The 25659-nt window shown below is 40.9% G+C and overlaps 1 protein-coding gene across 2 annotated transcripts in view; it reads left to right on the top strand.

Annotated features, from left to right (window-relative positions):
- The window catches only part of AIDA (axin interactor, dorsalization associated), a 165966-nt gene that overhangs the window by 96903 nt on the left and 43404 nt on the right, over positions 1–25659 (top strand). For both annotated transcript variants that reach the window (XM_078649824.1, XM_078649822.1), the window contains exons 3-4: positions 22766–22819; positions 25339–25393. In XM_078649824.1, the coding sequence (XP_078505950.1) occupies positions 22766–22819; positions 25339–25393 (109 nt within the window). The remainder of the gene's footprint in view (positions 1–22765; positions 22820–25338; positions 25394–25659) is intronic.

Genomic DNA, 25659 nt, shown 5'->3' with positions numbered 1-25659 from the left:
CTGACACTGCGTGGTCTGTTTATTGCGCGATAGTTCGTTAGCACTATTGGTTTTCAATATAACGCATAGGAGTCACCATAGATAGAACATTCAGGTGAGGAGGGAAACTGAGGACAGACTACCATTCGCTGACGACACTAGATGAAGAGTCGTCAAATCAGTGTCGCCCTTATGACTGTTGGGCTGGCTCACGTGCGTAAGGAGAGGACAGACCGGGGCTCGAATCGTCCATCCAGGATAGTAGCGGCACTCTCTAGGTTTACTCAGCCTTTCATCCTTCCGAGGTCGGTTAAATGAGTACCAATTCCATGGGTAATAACCGCTGTGCCTACGTGTGCGCTCAAGGGGACCTATAAGGTTCATAGCGCTGCGTTAAAAGGAAAGGCAACAGGGCAGTTATTATGCAATTTCTTTTAATCATACTGTGAATGTTTGCAAGCTATTGTTACATGGAAGAAATGCACTCAATATGGCACATATCTAATGACAACCTGGAGTTAAAAGTTAACTCGGCGAGTAGTTTCTGCCATAAAGTAAGTGTGATTTTCTTCACGACTGCAACAGCATCGGACAACAGTAAACGGTGAAAACTGTTTTCTGTGCAGCTGGCAATATAATCATGAAAATCCAGAGCACAAGTCGGGCGCTCGTGTAAATAGTGAAATTTAAAGAATTACTTTCTCGTTACCATGAGGCTGAGAGATGTCACCTGGTGCCACAGCGATGCTGCTGACAGATCCAAACACTAGATGCATTTTAACTAGGGCTTTAAGTGGGTTGAAAAAACTGGAGGGGAATCTTTCAAAGGGGCGTGGCCAATGTAATTAAGGGCGTGGCTCAAAAACACATAAGGTAAAAAGAGTGCTCCGACTTGCATTTTGCTGTTTCTGTCATTGCATCCAGATATATGATACATGTAACATCATACCTACAACAAGGCAGGACTATTGGCTGTGTCAATTATTGTTAGTTGCATAAGATAAATAAGCAGCAACCATGGCTAGTATATAATATTGAAAAAGCTTCCACTTAAAGCCCTGTTGACACCACGATAATGTTGCTGCTCCTGAGTTTCAAAAAGAGAAGGGAAATCCAGAGAGAAAATGACTCTTTAAAGGATTTCCCTCCCCCTACAACGCTCATTTGGCATGACTCAGCTGGCATGAGGTCATGCTGTAACTTCTCCACTAGTGAGAAGTGAACAGTTGGAGCACGTGCACATCGATGTGCCTGCTGTCACTGCAGCCGGAAAACAAGCATTTGCAATGCAATACGTCTCGCATTTACGTGAGTTTGAGCTATTGTTATTGTTGATGACCATGCCTTTTATTTATGTTTTGGTTTTTAAAACATAAAAGGCTTTGTCATTTACAATGCCAATAGCTCCAACTCGCATAAATGCGAGACCTATTGCATTGCAGATGCTGGTTTTCGTTTGTCGAGCCACTCTACTAAGTGCATCTTTTCTAGCTGGCTCTGTCATTTGCTTGTCCCCCCTCCCTCACTTTCATTGCTGAGCCCCCACCCTTCTTTATTTAGTTTTCAACACTGTTTGCAACTGCATCTCGGCCACATCCTTACTGTGTTTTTTATTTTTATTTTTTTATTTTTAACCATTTTAATGCGCCCGAGTTTGTTTTTAGGCTTGACTATATGAGGACCTTGCATGTCTTTGTTTATTCTTAGCTCAAGCACGCAAGTTTTCACCTTAAGGGAACTGCTAGCCTGCTATATTCACACTGTCACATTCCATTGCCTTTGATATAAGAAAATGTGCTCCCAACGCTCTCTTCACTTGCAATGTTACGGGGACATTTCTCAGTCATCTTTTTTTACAGGAGTTTTACTGATTCCCCAGCTTCAAAGGCCACTGATCTGCAGATAACGGGACCTGCATTGCTGTGCGGTTTGTTTTGTGCAGGGCTGCGGCCTTTGAAGCCGGGGTACCTCATTCACGTCCCAGAAGCACCACAACGTATTGTGATTGTGGTGCAAATGAGCTAATGTGTACCTGTGTACAACAGAATAATCCAGACCACTCCACCCCTAACATTGCAAGTGAAGGAAGTATGGGAAGAAAATGTTCTGATCTGAAACTAAAGGGACCTTGTGAGGGCTTCTTTATTTACCCCCATTCCCCTACAACAATCCTGCTTTTCAATTCTTTTGTTAGACCGCTTTAAACAATAGTTGTAACTACAAAAAAAACACAGGATGTGTGCAAGGTAAACAGGAAAATGTTACCCTTCACTTGTTTTAGCTTATGGGTGTCCAAAAAGCGACCAAGATGGCAATGTTTACATTCATCTTTGAATTTATATTTATTCCACCGTGGACAATGCTGCCTTTCATTTAAGTTAGACAGCTTTAAACAATATTAGCAATTGCACCTCATCCACAACCCAAGTTTTATTATAAACTTTACTGTGCCAAAAAACAAGTATCAAGGACACACTTTTGCTGTGCTTTTAAAAACAAATAGCATGTGTGCATGAGCTAAGAAAGAATGCTATCACATTTGGGGAACTGCTTGCCTTTTATACATGCACTGTCACATTTAATTTCCTTTGAGATACGAAAATGTGCTTCCCACCTCTCTTCCTTAGCAATGTTACAAGGGAAATTTAATATTTTTTTTTTTTTACATGTGTATGTTAATTAATTTGCACCACTTCCATTAATTTAAATTATTTCATAAAGTAAAATTAAACTGTCCTATCACTATCACACCACCCATTATCCACCTTACTTATTACCTACCACTTCCCATCCCATATATTACCGCCAACCCCCATAAAGTGCAGTATTCACTATACCATAATACTTTTTTAAGACAGCTGTTTGTGTTGCTATTTCCCTTCCATTTCTCATTTTAATTCAAAGCTCATACCATCCTTCACACATTAAAACAATTATAAAATAATAATGGTTGTTTCACAGCAATTCAGAGTAAAACTGTATACCTTCTGTACAACCCCAATGCTGTACAACACAACTAAAGTAAACGAAACCAATAGCTGTTGCAGAGGGGAGATCTATTGGTTTTACCAATGTTTGTTTATATTTGTCATTATTTCAAGATCTGCAGAAAGGGTCTAAGTCTCTATATAGGGCTCTTTTTTATGATGGTTAAAAGTTCAGAAGAATTAGTTTGAGTCTAGAGGGTTCTTTTGCTAGGGGAACAGTCTCTTAAAGTTACATTTTATAGGCATCCTTCAGGAATTGGGCATGTGTAAGTAATTAAATAGCTATATTGTTTGGTTATTTAAAACAATAACAATGTTGCATATAAACATTCATAAAATCTGTACTTTGCTCAGGACATAATCATTATGGCAAGTCGCATATTGTCTTTTCATATATAATAATAATAAAAATGTAAAATAGACTTTTTTCTGTTTACGATTAAAATCGATGTTCCTGCTGGGCTATGGATTTCAGAGCTAGTTTGTGGAGTTTAAGGCACTTTACCAATTTGCAGTTCAATTTGGGATCTGACCGGTCAAGCCATTGTATTATATCGGCTCTACATGTCCTTATTGTATCGATAAATACTTTTGTTAGTAAAGTGACACATGCTGTATGTAGATAGGCGCATATACAAATTAGGTGAATAACCTCTTCCTTTTTCCTGTCAGAGTCTGCATGCTGTGGGCCAGTTTTGCTTCCAACTTGGTTTCTCAGCTGTTGATGGTAGCTGGCCAGAGCAAAGTGCCATCAGTTGTTTGTTTAGTGTACGGCAAATAAGACTTAAGTATGGTGCTGGTTTTAAGGTCTTCTAGTTTTTAATCACCATTCAGGCTTGTGATCTATGGCTGTTTCTATCTAGCAACAGGGAGTGGAATTTTGCAGCATTATTTGTGATGTGTTTAAAGGTTGCAAAATATAGATTCTTGTTCCATAGCTCAACTGTTTGTGGTTTTTAAAGCTTTGAAAATATATTAATTGTATATAGATTGTTTATCGTTTTCAACTTCTGACCATTTGAGCCTTGTTGAGTGAGGGAATATACCACGTTTTTTTTTTTTTTGTCCGAACATTTTATTGTGTACATTATCGCTACCGTTTCATTTATTAGCACAAATTCTAAGAGCACCTGCGTGGGTGATACAGTCTGAGATAGCTGAAAGACCAGTTTATAGGTTGTGGCCTGCAACGTATTCAATAGTGCAGAGCCTTTTCCTTTTAAGACGACGCTGGAGTAGGATATTGGTGGTAGCATTTTTGCAGCTATTACGGATAGCAGTGGTTTGTAAGATGGACCTTCCAGCTTTTTGGCCAGTGTGCTGAATGTGAAGGCTAGTGCCCTGGTTATTTGTGACCTGTAGTTCTTCAGTTCATGGTAATTGAATCTGTTGTCTGTATAAGCTACCAAGTACTTATAACTGGTCACTTCTAACGGTTTCCCATCTAACCAGATTTTCTGTAGAGGGCTTGGGCGGTTGCTGATCAGCATGGTTTTTGATGTAATAATTTCCAGTTTGTTAGAATAACATATTCATGCATTTATGTAAGTGACCTCCGGAGACCAGCTTTAGTTAAGCTCATTAGTACCACATCGCCTGCATATGAAAGATGGTACCAGGTTAACTTTCCCAAGCGTTAGGTCAGACATGAACAGATTGAAAAGGTACTGAGCCAGCACACATCCCTGTTTCAGGCCCTTGTTTGCAATCCACTGTCTTGAAATCCTGGAGCCATCACTCAACTTCACTCTTATCCAGCTGTGGGAGAAAAATAACCTATTTCTTGCAGTATTCTTTCGGGGATATTCATATCTCTTAAAATCTCCACAGTATGTGACAATATACGCTGTCAAAGGCCGCTTTTAGGTCTAAAAAAACTGAGGTATAATATTTGCTTTTTTTCACTTGCACTTTTCTGCTTTTAGTGAGAGTGCTAAAATGTTTGCGATCGTTCGGGTCCCTTTTCTGAAGCCTGTCTAATTGGCTGGGCTCAAGTTACCATTCTATGAGCTCTGCTAGGATCAGGGAAGCGTAGTACCTTGCTTCAACGTCTAATAACGATATGAGTCTGTAGTTTCCTAGGTTCATTCTGTCTCCACCTTTCTAGATGGAAGTGATCATTGAGCCTTGTCAACTTTTTGGCATATAACTTAATAGTTCTAATTCTTTAAATAGAATAGATAAGCAGTTGCTCCAAAAAGCCAGATCGTGCTTGAAAATGGCACCATCCCTTCTGCCTTTGCGTATTATATTGGTCAGTTCTTCTGCTGAGTAAGTCAGCGGATTGGTTTTATTTTCTGGGTAGGCGCGGTTTCTTTCATTTCTGGTGCTGGAGTTTACTGTATTAGTCCCCGTCCCTTGATCTCGATGGTTAGTGCGGTCTGATTGTAGAGAAGACTATGGTTCTGGAGTTGTATCACTTGTGAACCTCTCGGTCAGGAATTCGGCCCAATCTTGTTCCTGGACGTTGAGTTTGACGTTCACTGGCCTGTTAAGGTTATTTATGGTTTTCCAGAAGGTACTTGAGTTAGTTTCCTATCTAGAGTGGTGAGACCACTCAACTTTTGCGCACTGTTACACCTGGTCAGTGGGTCAGACCAGAGTCACCTTCATATTTTTATAATGTATTCTACATTCATAAACTATACACAAAATTTAGCATATAAATCTCAACACTTCAACATAAATATTTGCTTTTTAATTTGCAAAGATCAACAAAAGTAATTTGTATCATTCAACTGTATTATTGACAATTAGTAACAATTTCACAACAGAACTACATAATCATGCTTAGTAGTAAACAGTTGTAGTGGCCCTTGTAGTAGCCCGATGCATTTCGAGTCCCTTGGGACTCTTCCTCAGGGGCCTGTAAATGGGAACCAATTTTTAAACATGAGTATAATTAGCTCACTTTTAACATTCCAAAATATCAGACAATATTATGCGGAGGCAACAACGTACAATTAAAATGTCAGGAATATAGTCAAGAAACATTATAGAACGGATACTGAAGTATACCTAACAAACAGAAAAGCCGCCACCACACCACTGTGTGAAAAACTCAACCAACCTCAAGGTAACTCATACTCACATCAATGATAAACACAGTCCGCCCTGCCTGTGAACAAGATAACAATTACTAACCAGCTCTAACCCAAGAAAATATAACTGTAAACCTTCTCCGTGAAAACCTTACCTCGGTTGCTTTTTACTGCGCACTACCGCGTTACTCCCTTTTTTTTACAATACCAAATCGTATCTGTAAAAAACATAAAGAACCATGCTCAAAACCTCTCTCCTCTTGGAATTTTCCTCCTCAATCAAGGCGCACGTCGCCAAAGCTTCCTACCTTCCTAATCGAGTTCATGTTCACCATGTACTCCACTATTCTCCACGAAACAGTCTGTGCCACAAGATGGCCCGTGGCGTTTTTAAACAGCCAAACTCTTTCCAAACGTAACAATGGAAAGCGAAAACGGTCTACCACAAAATGTTCCAACCTCAAGATTAACAACATAGAGGACGGACTACCGCAAACTGCCGGGGCCGCCATATTGAAGCTATCAAGGAGTTATATACGAAGTGCGTGAACATAAATAAAATGAAGGTGTGTGAAAAAAAGGAAAACAATATCACAACCGGGCTGGGGAAAATAATATCAGTACATAATCCGTTCGTATGCATAGGTGGTCACACATGTAAAAGTAATGCCTGCCAAAAACTTACTAGCATCTCAACAGGGTACAGTCACATATTTACAGGAAACAAGTGTAATCAATTTTTTCATTGAGCCCTTTTGGTTCTTGTGTTCCAAGGAACCTAATCCAAAATATTTCTCTCTGAAGGAGTGATCTGGTGAGATCACCTCCTTCATAGTTTTCCGTTCTCTCCAGAACTGAAAACTTCAGTTGAGAAATGTTGTGCCTGTTTTCTAACCAGTGCCTGGCTAGATTACTTTTGACATTAGCATTCCTGATGGTACTTTTATGTTCAGAAATTCTCGTTTTTATTTTCCTTTCTGTTTTTCCTATATATACTTTGCCACACGGGCATTTAATGTAGTAAATAACATTTTTGGAGTTGCAATCGCTATCATGATGCAGCTCTATGGTTTTCCCAGTCTGAGGATGATTTAAGGTGGTTCCAATAATTGCATTGTGACAGTGCACACAATTTGAGCATCGTTTCATCCCTTTGTACGTCTGTCTTCTCCTAATTGGAGGTGTTTTCAGCAATTCCTTCAGGTTTTTTGATCGTTTATAAGCGAACATTGGCTTATGTGCAAAAATGCCTCCAAAATCTGGTTCATGCTGTAAAAGTTCCCAGTGTCTTGTAATAATGTTCTTGATTTTTACCGAACTCGTGGAATATTTAGATACAAAAACTTGTCTCTCCAGGGTTTTTTTTGGTTTTTGCTCTAAAAGATTATCCCGGTTGAATAATTCAATCTTCTCCTTAGCTTTATTGAGTACTGCCTCAGGGTAGCCTCTCTGGGCATATTTCTGTTCTTGTAGGGTCAAGTGTTTTCCCAAGGTATTGGGTTCGGAACAAATGCGTTTGATTCTCATGTATTGCGACAATGGCAAATTGACTTTTAGATTCTGTGGGTGAAAACTCTGGAACAGAAGAGAATTGTTAACATCTGTTTCTTTTCGAAATACTTCAGTCTGTAACCTTCCTTGTTTAACCGAAACTAGAACATCTAAAAATGCAATTTCATGATCGCTGATGCTGTGTGTGAATTTAATTTGGTCCACATGGGTGTTTAGAGTCAATATTTTCTGTTCCAATTTCTCTCTACTTCCAGACCAAATTACGAAAATGTCATCAATAAATCGTTGGTACAATAAACTGTTTTCACGCCATTCTTCATCAGAATAAATAAAATCAGCTTCAAATTTTGCCATGTACGTATTAGCGTACGCGGGAGCTCCTGAAAAACCCATACTAGTCCCATTCTGTTGCAGATAGAACTTGGAATTCCACTGAAAATAACTGTGGTATAAACAAAAATGCAACAGTTCTAGTATGAATGTCTTCTCTGCTCTGATGTTCTCGAGTTCCAACAAAGCCCATTCTACGGCTTCAAGTCCTGCGTGGTGTGGTATAGAGGTATAGAGTGATTTGACATCAATAGTGCATAACACTAGATCATGAGAAGTCGGAATATTCTTCAATTTCAGTAGAAAATGGTTGGTATCTTTAGTGTAAGATGGCCAGTTTTGAACAAATTGTTGCAAAAAGGTGTCAATATATTGCCCCAACGGTTCAAAAAGGGTTCCACAACCTGTCACGATGGGTCTCATTGGCGGGTTTAGTTTATCCTTGTGGATTTTGGGCAGCATATAAAGGCGAGGCCGCCTTGGATGTTGTACTGTCAAAAACTGTTTTGTGGCGTTTGAAATATACCCTAGCTCAAACGCTCTTTCCAAAATAAGTTGCAAAGTGTCTTCCAATTCTTTGGTAGGGTCGTCTTCCAATTGCAAATATGTGAGTTCATCAGACACATGCTCATTCACCTTATTTACGTAGAAATCCTTGTCCATAACAACAATGGCTCCTCCCTTATCTGCTTTTTGAATATGAATACTCTCGTTTGTTTGAAGTTTTTTCAATGTGTTCCTTTCAAATTCTGTCAGATTCTTTGTTTTGGATCTTTGAAAACGTAACTTCTCCAAATCATTCCGTACTGATTTTTCAAATGCATCCAGGATTTTGTGGGATACTGGTGATTGATATTTAGATTTAACTTTAAACTCCATTAATTCCGTCGGTTCTTTATCCTCTTGTGTCGGAATAACATTCGTGAAAAAATGTCTAAGCCTTAAAATCCTCATGAATTTAAACAAGGCTATTTCAACCTCCATAATGTTCGTATCATAGGTAGGGACAAAACCTAGCCCTCGATTTAATACATTGAGTTCATCTCTGGTTAAATCCGTCTTAGAAATATTCATCACCAGATTTACCTCTTGCTCCTTGTTTGCGCTCCTTCTTTTGCCTCTCCTTGTTTTGGTTTGGTTTTTCCTGGGGGTTGGGTTAGATCCCCGACCTGGGGAAAAGAAGACGGCTTTGATGTGGCTGCAGTTTCAGCAGTTTCTGTTTGTTGAGACTGACCAGATGCTTCTCCCATTTGTGCTGTCGCTGATGGTCTCGAGGCACTTAAATCCGTGTCTGAAACTAAGCTCTCCTCTGAAGTTGTTATAATCTTTTTCCTTGGTTGATATACTCTTCTTTGCGCATACACTTCAGCCCAGGTGTAAACCTCATTCAACTTGTAATCAAGTGTATCTCGCTTGAACTTCCTTAGTTTCCCCTCCTGGATTTCTCTGGTATATTTATCCAACATAATTTTTGTATCGTTTAATATTTTCTCCCACTCATCTTTATCCATTCTTCTCTCCAAATTATATTTGATCTCCTCAATTTCATGGGATAATTCAGCTATGACTCTGGCTAGTTCCTCAATTAATAATAAAATCAAATCTAGAGAACACTTATTCAAAATTCGGTACCATTTCTCCATAAAGTCTTTGTTTTGATGAAATCTGTAGAGCATAGGTTTTATGGACATCCTCAATCCACGAGGAATCCTCTTCTCCCTATGGTACTGTACCAGGGTCGATGCATGGAGTTTCTGACTTACTTCTCTTTTGGCCAGAAATTGTAATTGTTTGAGTTGTTGAAATACGGTGTTGCCTTGCGCATCTGTTGCCTTTATTTCTTGGACCAATGAATATGTATCACTGGCTTGTTCAGCCGTGTATGCTAAAGTTTTTGCTCTCACATCTGTGAGGCTAGAAATCTGGTCGAAAGACATTTTAGAAATGGGGTGGGTGCTCTCTCCGTAGGACAAAGTGACAAAATGAAGTTTACAAAATGAGAAGCACACCTCTTTTTATACAAAATATTTGGGGAAATATATTATGATTTTTGTTGTTTTAATAACCATGCGTGCTGCAAAAGTGGCACGTTTGTCCAAACACCATGCCTCTGAACTGAGCAACCTATCTAGAGTGGTGAGACCACTCAACTTTTGCGCACTGTTACACCTGGTCAGTGGGTCAGACCAGAGTCACCTTCATATTTTTATAATGTATTCTACATTCATAAACTATACACAAAATTTAGCATATAAATCTCAACACTTCAACATAAATATTTGCTTTTTAATTTGCAAAGATCAACAAAAGTAATTTGTATCATTCAACTGTATTATTGACAATTAGTAACAATTTCACAACAGAACTACATAATCATGCTTAGTAGTAAACAGTTGTAGTGGCCCTTGTAGTAGCCCGATGCATTTCGAGTCCCTTGGGACTCTTCCTCAGGGGCCTGTAAATGGGAACCAATTTTTAAACATGAGTATAATTAGCTCACTTTTAACATTCCAAAATATCAGACAATATTATGCGGAGGCAACAACGTACAATTAAAATGTCAGGAATATAGTCAAGAAACATTATAGAACGGATACTGAAGTATACCTAACAAACAGAAAAGCCGCCACCACACCACTGTGTGAAAAACTCAACCAACCTCAAGGTAACTCATACTCACATCAATGATAAACACAGTCCGCCCTGCCTGTGAACAAGATAACAATTACTAACCAGCTCTAACCCAAGAAAATATAACTGTAAACCTTCTCCGTGAAAACCTTACCTCGGTTGCTTTTTACTGCGCACTACCGCGTTACTCCCTTTTTTTTACAATACCAAATCGTATCTGTAAAAAACATAAAGAACCATGCTCAAAACCTCTCTCCTCTTGGAATTTTCCTCCTCAATCAAGGCGCACGTCGCCAAAGCTTCCTACCTTCCTAATCGAGTTCATGTTCACCATGTACTCCACTATTCTCCACGAAACAGTCTGTGCCACAAGATGGCCCGTGGCGTTTTTAAACAGCCAAACTCTTTCCAAACGTAACAATGGAAAGCGAAAACGGTCTACCACAAAGTGTTCCAACCTCAAGATTAACAACATAGAGGACGGACTACCGCAAACTGCCGGGGCCGCCATATTGAAGCTATCAAGGAGTTATATACGAAGTGCGTGAACATAAATAAAATGAAGGTGTGTGAAAAAAAGGAAAACCATATCACAACCGGGCTGGGGAAAATAATATCAGTACATAATCCGTTCGTATGCATAGGTGGTCACACATGTAAAAGTAATGCCTGCCAAAAACTTACTAGCATCTCAACAGGGTACAGTCACATATTTACAGGAAACAAGTGTAATCAATTTTTTCATTGAGCCCTTTTGGTTCTTGTGTTCCAAGGAACCTAATCCAAAATATTTCTCTCTGAAGGAGTGATCTGGTGAGATCACCTCCTTCATAGTTTTCCGTTCTCTCCAGAACTGAAAACTTCAGTTGAGAAATGTTGTGCCTGTTTTCTAACCAGTGCCTGGCTAGATTACTTTTGACATTAGCATTCCTGATGGTACTTTTATGTTCAGAAATTCTCGTTTTTATTTTCCTTTCTGTTTTTCCTATATATACTTTGCCACACGGGCATTTAATGTAGTAAATAACATTTTTGGAGTTGCAATCGCTATCATGATGCAGCTCTATGGTTTTCCCAGTCTGAGGATGATTTAAGGTGGTTCCAATAATTGCATTGTGACAGTGCACACAATTTGAGATGTTAACAATTCTCTTCTGTTCCAGAGTTTTCACCCACAGAATCTAAAAGTCAATTTGCCATTGTCGCAATACATGAGAATCAAACGCATTTGTTCCGAACCCAATACCTTGGGAAAACACTTGACCCTACAAGAACAGAAATATGCCCAGAGAGGCTACCCTGAGGCAGTACTCAATAAAGCTAAGGAGAAGATTGAATTATTCAACCGGGATAATCTTTTAGAGCAAAAACCAAAAAAAACCCTGGAGAGACAAGTTTTTGTATCTAAATATTCCACGAGTTCGGTAAAAATCAAGAACATTATTACAAGACACTGGGAACTTTTACAGCATGAACCAGATTTTGGAGGCATTTTTGCACATAAGCCAATGTTCGCTTATAAACGATCAAAAAACCTGAAGGAATTGCTGAAAACACCTCCAATTAGGAGAAGACAGACGTACAAAGGGATGAAACGATGCTCAAATTGTGTGCACTGTCACAATGCAATTATTGGAACCACCTTAAATCATCCTCAGACTGGGAAAACCATAGAGCTGCATCATGATAGCGATTGCAACTCCAAAAATGTTATTTACTACATTAAATGCCCGTGTGGCAAAGTATATATAGGAAAAACAGAAAGGAAAATAAAAACGAGAATTTCTGAACATAAAAGTACCATCAGGAATGCTAATGTCAAAAGTAATCTAGCCAGGCACTGGTTAGAAAACAGGCACAACATTTCTCAACTGAAGTTTTCAGTTCTGGAGAGAACGGAAAACTATGAAGGAGGTGATCTCACCAGATCACTCCTTCAGAGAGAAATATTTTGGATTAGGTTCCTTGGAACACAAGAACCAAAAGGGCTCAATGAAAAAATTGATTACACTTGTTTCCTGTAAATATGTGACTGTACCCTGTTGAGATGCTAGTAAGTTTTTGGCAGGCATTACTTTTACATGTGTGACCACCTATGCATACGAACGGATTATGTACTGATATTATTTTCCCCAGCCCGGTTGTGATATTGTTTTCCTTTTTTTCACACACCTTCATTTTATTTATGTTCACGCACTTCGTATATAACTCCTTGATAGCTTCAATATGGCGGCCCCGGCAGTTTGCGGTAGTCCGTCCTCTATGTTGTTAATCTTGAGGTTGGAACATTTTGTGGTAGACCGTTTTCGCTTTCCATTGTTACGTTTGGAAAGAGTTTGGCTGTTTAAAAACGCCACGGGCCATCTTGTGGCACAGACTGTTTCGTGGAGAATAGTGGAGTACATGGTGAACATGAACTCGATTAGGAAGGTAGGAAGCTTTGGCGACGTGCGCCTTGATTGAGGAGGAAAATTCCAAGAGGAGAGAGGTTTTGAGCATGGTTCTTTGTTTTTTACAGATACGATTTGGTATTGTAAAAAAAAGGGAGTAACGCGGTAGTGCGCAGTAAAAAGCAACCGAGGTAAGGTTTTCACGGAGAAGGTTTACAGTTATATTTTCTTGGGTTAGAGCTGGTTAGTAATTGTTATCTTGTTCACAGGCAGGGCGGACTGTGTTTATCATTGATGTGAGTATGAGTTACCTTGAGGTTGGTTGAGTTTTTCACACAGTGGTGTGGTGGCGGCTTTTCTGTTTGTTAGGTATACTTCAGTATCCGTTCTATAATGTTTCTTGACTATATTCCTGACATTTTAATTGTACGTTGTTGCCTCCGCATAATATTGTCTGATATTTTGGAATGTTAAAAGTGAGCTAATTATACTCATGTTTAAAAATTGGTTCCCATTTACAGGCCCCTGAGGAAGAGTCCCAAGGGACTCGAAATGCATCGGGCTACTACAAGGGCCACTACAACTGTTTACTACTAAGCATGATTATGTAGTTCTGTTGTGAAATTGTTACTAATTGTCAATAATACAGTTGAATGATACAAATTACTTTTGTTGATCTTTGCAAATTAAAAAGCAAATATTTATGTTGAAGTGTTGAGATTTATATGCTAAATTTTGTGTATAGTTTATGAATGTAGAATACATTATAAAAATATGAAGGTGACTCTGGTCTGACCCACTGACCAGGTGTAACAGTGCGCAAAAGTTGAGTGGTCTCACCACTCTAGATAGGTTGCTCAGTTCAGAGGCATGGTGTTTGGACAAACGTGCCACTTTTGCAGCACGCATGGTTATTAAAACAACAAAAATCATAATATATTTCCCCAAATATTTTGTATAAAAAGAGGTGTGCTTCTCATTTTGTAAACTTGAGTTAGTTTGCCTTGCACTAGACAATAGCTTTGCCCAGAATGTCTCATTGCCATGACTTTTTTATTTTGTATTCTTTCCTCCGGTGACGAACATTTTCCCATGCCGTTTGGTCTGTGTCAGTTGTTCTTGGTTTCCTGACTGCTTTTATTAATTCTCGTTTCAAGGTTTGCATTTTACGTGATATTGTATTGCAGGCTTTTCTTGGCACATGGCTTTGGACACCCCAACATTAATGATGTCAACTTTGTTGTAAATTCTATCCAGGCGTTTATTGTATTGGATTTCTCCTTACAACTGGCCTTTGTTAGTTTCTTTACTGTGCTTTATACGTGCTGGAGAGTGTTTTGTCCACTTAAGTCGCTATAGATTGATCGAGTTCACGCTTCCAGCCGCTTCTAAGTAACACAGTGCTTAAACTGAAGTACGTTAGGAGTGATTGCGCAAAATGGTGAATTCAATTGAAAACTGTGATAGAAATAGCACTAATGGTAGTGATACATTTGTAAAGTCTAGTAGGGATCATGCCTTAGCTCTGTGGTAGGTGAATTATGGAGGGGTGTCTTCTGGTGATCTGCTCTTTATCACTCTCATTCCCAGGGCTCTATCGCCATTAGCGAATGGCCTGTGCGGTCTGGGTGAGTTGTCATTAGTTGATAATGCGGATAAACGTAATAGATTTTCATCCTCATCTGGGGTATAGATTAGTTTGGAGTTATAATCTCCTGTCCACACTATGTCCCAAGGTGGACAGGTGAGTCTTAAGTTTGAGATTGTTGTAATAAGTTGGGAATTGAGGGCTTTTTTTCTTACTTTTGGGTGAGCGTATGTGTTGATTGACAACACAGGATTTGATTTGTAGGTACTCCTGTGAGTAAATTTGTTTAGTTGCAATCCGATGTCAGGGGATGTTAACTCTTCAGATTTTCTATTTAACGCTGTAGACACAAACTGCCAGTCCCCCTTTTGGATGCCCATATTGTTTGTTTTTGTCTGCGGCCACATTGTAGTGAATGAAGCCCTCCAGGGGTAGGTTGTCCAGTGCGCATGTCTCTTGGAGGGCTATTAGGACCTACAAATCCCAGTCTTGAGGTGGCATGCCTTCTTCTAGTCATTTATTTGCTCCTGCTATGTTCCATGAGAGCAGATGCAAGTCATCTCTTTGATTTGCTTGCTGAACTCCTCCCTTCCCCAGGTCAGTCTCCCTTGTGTGCGTTAAGGGTGGCTTGAAGCCAACTCCCATTTCCTTTGATCTGCATCTGTATTTGTATTGTGGCTGTTACTCCTCTTTGATGTATTTAAAACCACTTGGATGCTATAGAATGTCCAACGATTTCATGTAATTTCCATTGAAATGAATGGGCACTCCATGACGAGTTACCCTTGTCATTAGCATCCAAGTGGTTAAGCTTCTTCCTTGGGCATTCTTCAGCACCAAATACACCAGTCTTCTCTGCAGTTTGTATTAAGGATTGTTTTGGTTCACAAAGTGGTTTCAAGGTGAAAGATCGGGGATGGTGTGGTGTGGTTTAGCCAGTTTTATGGTCCATGCTTCGAATTGTTATGAAAAGTTCAAGATGAGGAGCGCTGTTGCTTCGTTTGCCAGGTATGGAAGGTTTGTTCCTTGTGTTTTTGGTCTTCTACTGGAATGAATTCTACTGATAAATTTGAAGATTTTATGTGGAATGTACTGACAGAATATGGAGATATTGACAATTTGTAGGGTTGTGTCCTATTACTCAAGTTTACAACGGATCGATGTCAAAGTTTAATGAGTGAAGTATATATATAGGATACCTGTTTTAGGTTTAAACCTATTATTGATAACCCCACCAACAGGGAAATACTCCTTACCAGTGTAAACATACAAACAATGAAAAAACATCTGCCCCATGACAAAGGAAATGCCATTCAAAGAAAGGAAAAGGAGAGTAAAAGTCATTTTAAAGTCTCGCCTGGCGACCGCAGCGCGAAAGCGCTGTGCCAGCGAGATCTATTGTCACCGACTTGCCTCGGAAGGGAGACAGGAGATGTGCACGCTCTGGATGGACTGGAAATGTGAACATACCCGTGATCACGCGCTGGTCACATCTCCTGTCCCCCGTCTGTGGTTGCAAGGCTGATCTAGTTTCACTTTCCTACTGTGCACGCGCGCTCAGCTTGGGATGTCCTCAGCCCCGGTGAGCGACGCGCTCTCAGCCTGAAACCGAGGCAATGAATTCATGTGATATAATATGGAGAGGGGGTCGTAATGCACCCCTTCACACAGTGCCCCCCAAAGCCCAACCCCGGGGTTTCTCAGCAGCCCCTCCATCCTCACCTGGTCGCAGCGGCTTAGTAAGGGTCAGCACCAGCAGCAGGAAGGCGCCGCTGTCCGCCGGGGCTACCATTTATCGGCTGCTTAGGAGGGGGCTCCTCAAGTTGTTCCGCCGGCGGGAGGGGGCCTCTCGGAGCGCCAGGTCCCAGCCTCTTGGGGACCTGCAGTGGGTCTAAGCCCCGAGCCCCCTGGTTTTGCTCTATCCGGCAGTCGCTAAGCACACAGGCGCCGTCACTGTGCACGAGCCGCAGGAAACACCGATGTGCACGCTCAAGGCGTGCCTACAAAGCGCGCATGGCGCTCTTTCACTTTCCCTTGTAATAATTTTGTACTTGGGAATTGCTGTCCTACGATTTGTGTCTCGTTGAAGAGCGCAACCCTACCCACAACCGTGCTTCCTAATAACAGAAATGCGGGGTGTCCGAGTCTCTCTGGACTGCTGACGTTAGTTGGTGTTCTAACAGGTGGGTGCGTTTTAGCCGCTGTTTAACACCTTCAATGCTGCAGGAGATTTTCCTGGGTGCTGAACTTTTCAGATTTCCATGGTTCATGACGAGCTCAGCTCGTCATGAGCACACGAGCAGTGTACTGCATGACGAGCTGAGCTCGTCATGAGCATGGAAGGGGTTAAATGAAAGAGTTGGTTCCCTAAGACCTGGGATTGTTTGTGGTTAGTTTCTTTGTACGTGGGAAAGGGAGGAGGTAAAGGCATTTTAGTGTTTCTTTTAGTCCAGTCCACTTCCATTCGTGCGAGGGATCTCAAGAACCCTATTCCAATTTTCGCAGGCCGACGTTACGTCTGTCTGCCTGCCTGTCCTCCTTCAGAGCTGCGTGGAACCGGTTAACTGAACCCCTGATCGAGTCCATTATCACCGTCCGGATTTTATTTTATTCCCTGGGCTCCTTGGGGAAACTTGCCCAGATCTCGCGGACCGTACCAGTCCTACTCCAAAATAGTGTCTGCTAGTGTCGCAACAGTCATTCAGAAAGGTATCCCGCCCTCTGACAGCCTCCACCCAACCAAATCCATGGAGGTGCAGATGAGCACTAAAGGCTGCAACCACCATATGGGGAGCAGTTGGGCATACAACGCACACTTCAGAACATGGGTAACAGTTCTTTCCCATGCCTGTGCAACCGGGGCAACTATAAAGGGGATACCTACGAGCACCCCACAACCCCTGTCCCTCCCTCCCCATAGGCAGTCTCGGGAGGTCTTTCTCCATTACCAGTCCACCCAAGAGTTTCTTCTCCCAATTTGGGCCATCATCGCACACCAGTGCTGCGTACTGTAGGAGGTCAGCCAGATAATATAACTGGAGATTCTGGGGCCCCAGTCTATCCACAGCCAAGTCCAGTTTTAAGATTTCCAGCCTGACCCTGCTCCCTTTGCCTGCCCACGCTAGGGACATGAACAGGCCAGTGAGCTGTCGGAATAAGGAGTTTGGTAGGACACAGACTAGTATTGAATAGTGTAGAGACACCTGGGAAGCAGTACCATCTTGCTGAGCACCACTCTGCCCATGATAGACAGCGGCAGAGTGTTCCCAAATTTTGCAGACATAGTTAGGCTGTCTACCATCTGACCCATGTTAAACTCCCATTGCTGCCACGGGTCAGGAGCTATCTGTATCCCCAGGTAATCCACAAGAAATTGCAATGTCTCCAAGGGGGAGTCCGACCTCAGAGATCAGCTACCCGACGGTGTGTCGAGGAAGCCGGGTGGGAAGATCAGTTACGTGTCTGACATGTAGCCCTGACGCCCTTCTGAAATCAGCCATGATTTGCCTGAGGCGTGCCACTGACATTCGGGCTGTTCATGTATGCAAGTGTATATTCCGCGTACATTGACACACTAAGCGTCATCCCACCAATACGTATTACAAAGTCTTGTTCGCTCCTCAAGTACACTACCAGAGGCTCCTTGGCCTGCGCAAAGAGGAGTAGGGAAAATGAGCATCCCTGCCTCATTCCTGTCTTTACAGTCAGTACATCAGATGCCACATGTCCTGTACTTGCTCTCGCTCAGGGTTCTGCAAGTAAGAGGCGCATGCACAACAAGTACGCTGGGCCCATCCCCATTCTACGCAACACCTCCTATAGATACTCCGAGGACCGTGTCAAATGCTTGCTCGATGTTCAGGGCAACCAAGGCTGCTTCCTCTGCTGTTCCCTGAATGGCGTGCATCCCATGAGAACGCCGCCCCAGGTGCATGAGTGCCCCTCCCAGCATGAATCCACACTGGTCTTTGTTCTCTAAGGGAGTGACTATGCAGCCCAGAATATCCAAAAATAACAAAGGGGGAGTGAAGAGGTTCTTAGATAGAATCTACCTCCTGTACGAATATTCATAAACAATATGATTCTACCCTATATTCTTTTGCGTTTTTGTTTTTTATTTTTCATGATACAAAAAATAGGTGAGTGTTGCTAATCCCGGAAATGTCAAGGAGAAGCACTAAGTGTATTTAAAATACCCCTCGCACATTACGAATCCCATAGTGTCATGCTTCATCATAGGGGGTCTTCCCGTCCCTCTACGGGGCGGGCGGGCTTCGACCTATGAACGCTGGAGCACTTGATTTTTGAAAATAGGCTATGTGTGGTGTGGGTAGTGAGCGTGGTAGGGTGTGTGAAAGTTACAAAAAAGAAAAAAATTCCCTGGGTATTAGAAAAAAACCTAATATTATTCACTTCCCTAGCTGGAAATATTAAAAGGGGGCTTAAGTAGGGGGTGTGTGTTACGCCCTACTGGGTCGACATGTTTCGTAAGCAGTCCCCACTGCTTTACTCATCAGGACCTAATATGATCCCTACTACACTCGAAACCAATAAGTTTTATATGTGATATGCCTATCTTCCACAATAACAGACCACAAATAATAGCAGCACGGAGGTATTTACGGGCGAGGGAATATCCTGTTTCATTGACTAAAATTGAGGAATCCTCCCCTTCTGTGCCAGCTTATGGGGCCTGACCACCAATCCTAATAGTATACCAAAATTGGTTATTTTTACTATTATGGGGCAAATCTACCCCCGGGAAACAGACCAGCCTATATTGAGCATGGACAGCGGTTGGTAGAACCCAAAGTCCCTCAGTTCTTTGCCTGTCTTTAGGAGCATTATTATTAAGGCCTCCCTCATGTCCATCAATACGGTACCACTTGCTTTAACATCCTGGAGAGTTTCCAGTACCCTTAGGAGCAGCTACCTCCCACGAGCCATGTCCCGGAGGGCCCCCTGCAATTCCTCCAGTCTTATCTCCTCCTGTAGGCTTTACCTCTGGACCGTAAGAAGAGGGCCCCTGTAAACAAAACAAGCATTTGCAATGCAATAGGTCTCGCATTTACACTGATTTAAACAATTGGCATTTTAAAGGACAATGCCTTTTATTTATACTTTGAAAACCAAAACATTAATAAAGGGCATTGTCATTTACAATGTCAATAGCTGAAACTGCATAAATGCGAGACCTATTGCATTACAAATGCTTGTTATTTCTTCCCGAAAGGACCAATACAATGTAACCAGATAGCAGCAAGAAAGACTGGGCTAATAACATTTTGCTTGAGTTTTCTTGTTTAGGGATGTCACTAAAATATTGTTTCTTATTAATTTTCCTTTTTTCAGTTTTTTTGGTCTTTGGTCTAAAGATGCAGGGTTTAGAAGCATGTTTTAGGTCTTTTTAAATTATTTTATAAACTGTAGAGAATCAGGAAATATCAATAATATTTGATATTTTGACTAAGTTTAATTATTTCACTGATGGGTAAAATTGCTGGTTTCAAAAGAATCTTCCCAATATGTAACATCACATTTACTTACAGACTGAGAATGGGTGATAGGTAAATGACTGGTTTCAACAGAGTCTTCCCAACATGTAACATCATACTTACAGACTGAGAATGGGTGAAACACTTTGATACATCAGCTTCCCTTTCTAGTGAGTCAGTATTGATATTAGGTGAATTGCCAAACATCCCAGGCTTCAAACATTCAATGCAAGGTGAAGTAACGGGTATATGTGAAAAGAGTGCTGACAATAGGCATATGGGATAGTCGTGAAAACATGACACCAGACTTTTGGAAAACATGGAATGCAGTGTCACTTGGAATGCTGCTGCAAAAAGATTGGAGTGATATTGTTTGTATTTGCAGTGATTCAGCTACTTATATGAAATATTGTGTGATGACCTGTCAACATCGATATTTGAGCTGAAATGAAAACCTTGCCATTTGCTAGATGGTATGCTGAAAGCATATTTACAATCTTCAGAGTTAATGAAGGATGTTATTGACTTTGTTCTTGATCCTGGTGCACGGTTTCGTTATGCGCGGGAAATCAAACGTGAATATTTCTCATTTTATGCTCTATGTGGCATCAAAGGAAAGAGTCATCGCAACTGTCTCATTTATCTAGTGGTTCTCAGTCTTCGAGGCCGTGAATGGTATATTATCCATGTGGCGACTGTTTACAGAATTGTTGCTTAGTGATTATGCCAAAGGCAAGAAATGTGAGTATCTTTGGTCGCATATTGATAGTGATGTGAAAAAACATACACTCTACTGCATTCTTAGATTTTCACAAGAAAACATGACTGCTGTAGTGGACATAATCAAAAAACTAGAGTCTGAAAACACCCTTGCCTACCAAGAATTTAGCATAATTGTTGTAGATGTGAAACCTCTCCTTGAGATTAGGCTGGGTGACACTTTTAGTGACTTTGGCACTGCAACACGTTCCATGTTAGAATGCTTGCCACTTTGTTAACAAAGAAATGTTGAGGAGCAATTCAGGACATTTTATTTTACAATGCTTTAGAAATGGCTTACAATGATGCCTAGATATATCTCTTCACCAACCATGGCATTTGAAGTCAGTGAAGCCACACTGTGGTACCCTGTAGAAGTTCAAGGTCTCTTCCGTTAAGTGGAATTTTCTCTGGACTTTGAAAAGTACTGCTGCATTTTCGACCACTCCAATAACTGAAGGCATGTGCACTCAGTTCAGCACATATGCTGCAGATCCTGACCCAGAGAATTACAATCTTCAGGTGCTTCAGTATTGGCATGCAAAGCTGTGTCAGTGGCCAAGTTCGCAATTTGTGTACTGGCTGTTTTGCCGTGGCCCGTGGCAATGTTGAGAGGGCCGTTTCACAGATAAAGGTTTACATGGGAAGGAAATAGCGAGCGAGCAGGAGTAATTTGGACCTTGTATACACTATACGTAAATTCAGTGCAGAAAGCAAGCAATAATAAACACAAAACGTTCCATAAACACCAGAAAACACTGTTTCTGTTTTTTAATGGCTCAATAATGTGTAACCACTGATAACCATTGTTTTTTCGAGGTATTGAAATCACTGTAAAACGCTGAAAAGACCCCACCAGAATTGACCAAAAAAACAGAAACTGAAAACATCAAAGCCTATATAAAAAGGAGTCCGATTACTGAGTAGAAGCTTTTAGTTCAGATTGTAGGAAGAAAAAAAATGTTTTACCTTGAAGATTTTATGTGAGTGTTGGGTGCATTTGCCCCCGCCGGATACATTACATAAACTTCTGTTGGGTGTATTTTATTGGAAATGATGGCAAATGATCAAACTTGACTGAAAGACCATGTTCTACAACACAATACAGAATTGAACTAAATAATTGCTTTGTGATATTTCCCCTCCAAAACGAATTTTCGGCAGTAGAAAAGCATGAGTTTCTATCTCTAAATGATTTCCCTAATGCAAATGGTGATGGGTATGAATTGCCCTAGAAGAGCCATAATGAAAAAAGTGATGACAAATAAAACATGGCAAATCACATTGGTAAGTGATGAACAAAGAGTTGGGATTGTACACACGCGCTACTCCGTTCCTAAATAATTTAGAAAAAAATGAACCCCTGTACTCCATACCAAAGAATGGTGTAAAAGTATTTAAATGAAGAAATTGATGGGTTTTTCTTCTGGGATCTTGGTCATGAAACCGTAAATTTAAAATGACACTTTAATCCGTTACGTCAAGGCCTTTTACATTTAATAAAATTATTGTATAATATACTTATTGGAACTTTCACCCAACCCTCTTTATGCATTTGTGTATTATTGTAATTTCCATATTCTTCCCCCCACTACAGCATAAACAGAAAAGGCAGTGGGACAGCCCACTTTAGCCATTGGATAACTTCAGTGCATGTCATGCCATTCTGCTCTTTCACATGAAGCACTTGCATGCAAGAAGTAGTGCCCTTCAGTGCCTCTGGCTACTGCTACAATGTACGCTTTGTGAAACCCATTTTGTTTTTATTTTAGCCATTTGTTTTTAAGATCGACAAGGGTTGAATGGCTTCTCCAAAAATTAGGTTCTGCATAAACCAAGATGGTGCCAGCCCAATTGACTTAGCCTAGTGTTGTTGCTACAATGTCTTTTTAGTCTCACTTCTTTGTTGCAGTACTCAGGGAGTCATGCAAACAAGTTTAAAAGGAGAGGGTAGACTGAACATAAAATATTATTATTTAAGCGTAGCCACGATTGCATAACTGAACTTTTATTTTTGTATATCTAATAATTTGTTTTACAAATTTTCTTGCAGAAAACGATTGGGAAAATTGCAACATGCTTGGAATTGCGAAGTGCTGCATTGCAGGTACTCATTTGCACCTTCTATTTAACATTAGAACTTTTGTTTACTATTTTTCCAGAATATTATTCGAAATATTTGTAGAAGATGAAGCTTTTTTGGTATTTTGAATATTTTTATACTAGGTTAAAGAACTTTCAGATGATTTCTCAAGCTATTTTAGGTGAAGTTCTGTCGCTGTACTGTATACCAGACATTGCAATAAACTTTAAATATCGTTTAGAAAAGATCAGACCTGTATAGACAAGCCAATATTGTTTGTTGTTTAGTGAAAAGGCTTTTTACCAAGCAGCACTAACCCACAGTACATGGGCAATAGCTGTTTAGGCTTTTCTCAAATACACAACCATATTCTCGCAATAAGTTCTTGTGTGTACTAGGAGTGGAAAGCGTACTTTCGCACACATCAAAATGTCAGCTGCTACAGTGCATGTTCTGTAATGTACAAAGAAGAGTAACTGTGCATGCATCCTTCTTGCACCACAAAAACCAGCCATCTCTTCTTTCACTCATTAACTTTATGCTTGTCTTGATCATGTGCAGATCTCCGCTTCCTTTTGTCCAAGTTCACGCTATAGAAATAACTCAAACCACCACTATGTGCTGAGTGTACAGTAATAGTTTCCCTGACTCTCACAGAACAGAAGCAGCACCCGATTTATTCACATTGGGTATTAATTTATGTGGTGTGTGAAAGCTGTGTGTAGCAGGAGAGTGAGTGCATCTGTGTGGAGGTGTATACCGGTGTGTGAATGTGGTGGAGAGTGTTCTGTGTGCAGATGTAATGGAGAGTGTGCTAAGTGTTGTGTGTATTACTAGGTGGTGAGGGGAAATGTGCCTGAGGACTATTCTGTTGTGGTGGTAGAAGTGTGCCTGTGATTATGGTATGCCATGTGCCTGTGTGTGTGTAGGTGTCATCCGGGGAGTGTGCCTGCATGCTGGTGTGGTAGGGAATTCTGCCGAAGTGGAGAGTGGGTGGCGAGTTGAGGGGGGCTGTGTGGATTTGGTGGGTGACGTTTGCATGCCTGTATGTGGTGGGAGGGGTGAGCTTGTGTGCATAAGTGTTTGGGAGTGAAATGTGCACTTTGCTTGTTAATTTGTTGTCATGAGTTTGTAGAATTGTGGAAAGGGAGAAGTGTGTTTTTTTGCTCTGTGTATGTTTGCATGTATGTAATGTATCTACAGACCTTCATGACTTGTGTATGAGAGGTCACAGTGCTCCAAAGGGTGTGTTCCACCAGTACCATTAGAGCATCAGGAGTCGGTCAAAGGCTTGTCATCGTCTAGATCAAGCCAAACTACGGTTTAAATAATTACTGCTGGAACGTGATTTGTCCTGTGAATAGTTACTTGTTTTTGCTTTCCACTTTGAGTCTGCAAACTCCTCATTAATGTTTGATTGCGACCTATTGAACTATATGTAGTGGGCATAGGAGTGTGATCCTCTTTGAGCGATTATTATTCTGATTTAGTCAATTGCTTTTTTTCCCCATGCAGATTAATGTTTTTCTAGGGAAAGAACACCACATTGACAAACCTGGGGTCTGATATATGTGATGTCTTTAATTTGTTAGATCATCCGTGTATCCATGTTCCTATTGTTTGGGGGATTAGACTGTTGTATGCACAGTGTTAAGAAGGCCTATCCTAATTAATTTTTTAGCTTTGAACTTCTTTGTATACTGTTTACCCACATTAAGTTCCCGCAGTTTTGGCCATTCAAGATCTTCCAGGACAAAGGAAACTTGTACAACTGTTGCTCTGTGGAAGTGTGTGTTTTGCCTGAGGGAGCCTGTGACAGACAGCAGAGGCTCACACTTCTACTGCCATGTTCTGTGTGTGAAGTAACCAGTACTGTTGCTTCTCCATTGTACCTATTCTGTGTCTCTGCTGCCTATGTTTTTCCTGCTCTGTATAAGGGAAGCTTGGAGTGCTGCTGCCTTTGCTGTGCCTATTTATGAAAGCAACTGAAGCTAGCATTGCTTGACATGTTATATCTGACCTCTTTGTGCAAGGGGAGCTCGCTACACACTTTAGAGCTGCTCCATGTGTGAGGGGATCTTAGCCCTTCTGCCTCCCACACTCCGGTTAGTGAGTGCATTTCTGTATGCGCGTGTTAGGACATGCTTGTTCTGCATGTCTTTTGCGATGCATGCACTGCTGCTGCCTTTATTGGAGCTGTTCTGTGTGGTTAGTGAGTACTTTATCACTGTATGGTCACTAACAACTGGCTTTGTCAATACTCCTCTGTTTTTAGTCCTTGATTGACAAATGAGACCATGGAGATACATTGCAGTTAGCATGTTTAGAAGTGAAATAATTTCTTTTCAATAAGAAGTTGGTTCACCGACTTAGCATTAGCACTGAGAAGCATGAAGACTAGGTTCTGCCCCCACCACCCAAAAAATGAGTGATCAGCATGGAACACTACTGAGCTATGGTGCATGCGTGGTGGACATGGTTTGTCTTATTTAAATACAGTTATTCTGGCACCTAATCAAGTATATTTTGTTTTTACACTGCAGTCTTCACAGTCCCAAGACGATTTCAAGCTGGAGGATCTGAAGAAACTAGAACCAAGTAAGATACTTTTGTTCCCGTAGTCAGTACTTCAAGCGCTGAATGTGTCCTCAATTGTGTTGTTTTAATGACAATTTTCTTGTTTCTCGTGGCCCCAAAAAAAGAAAAACAATCAATGGGGTAGATAACCGGCCAGAGGTTATGCAATTTATAGAAGCAGTTGTTCCATCACTTATCTTGGGCTTCCCTCTGGGGTGTCCATATCTATTCCTGTTTCCATGGGCAGCCTGTTCCTTAAAGTAACAATGTTAAGTACGACAGCTGTC

The sequence above is a fragment of the Lissotriton helveticus genome, chromosome 6 (assembly GCF_964261635.1).
Source record: "Lissotriton helveticus chromosome 6, aLisHel1.1, whole genome shotgun sequence".
Taxonomy (NCBI): domain Eukaryota; kingdom Metazoa; phylum Chordata; class Amphibia; order Caudata; family Salamandridae; genus Lissotriton; species Lissotriton helveticus.
This window is presented reverse-complemented; position numbering and strand designations above follow the sequence as displayed.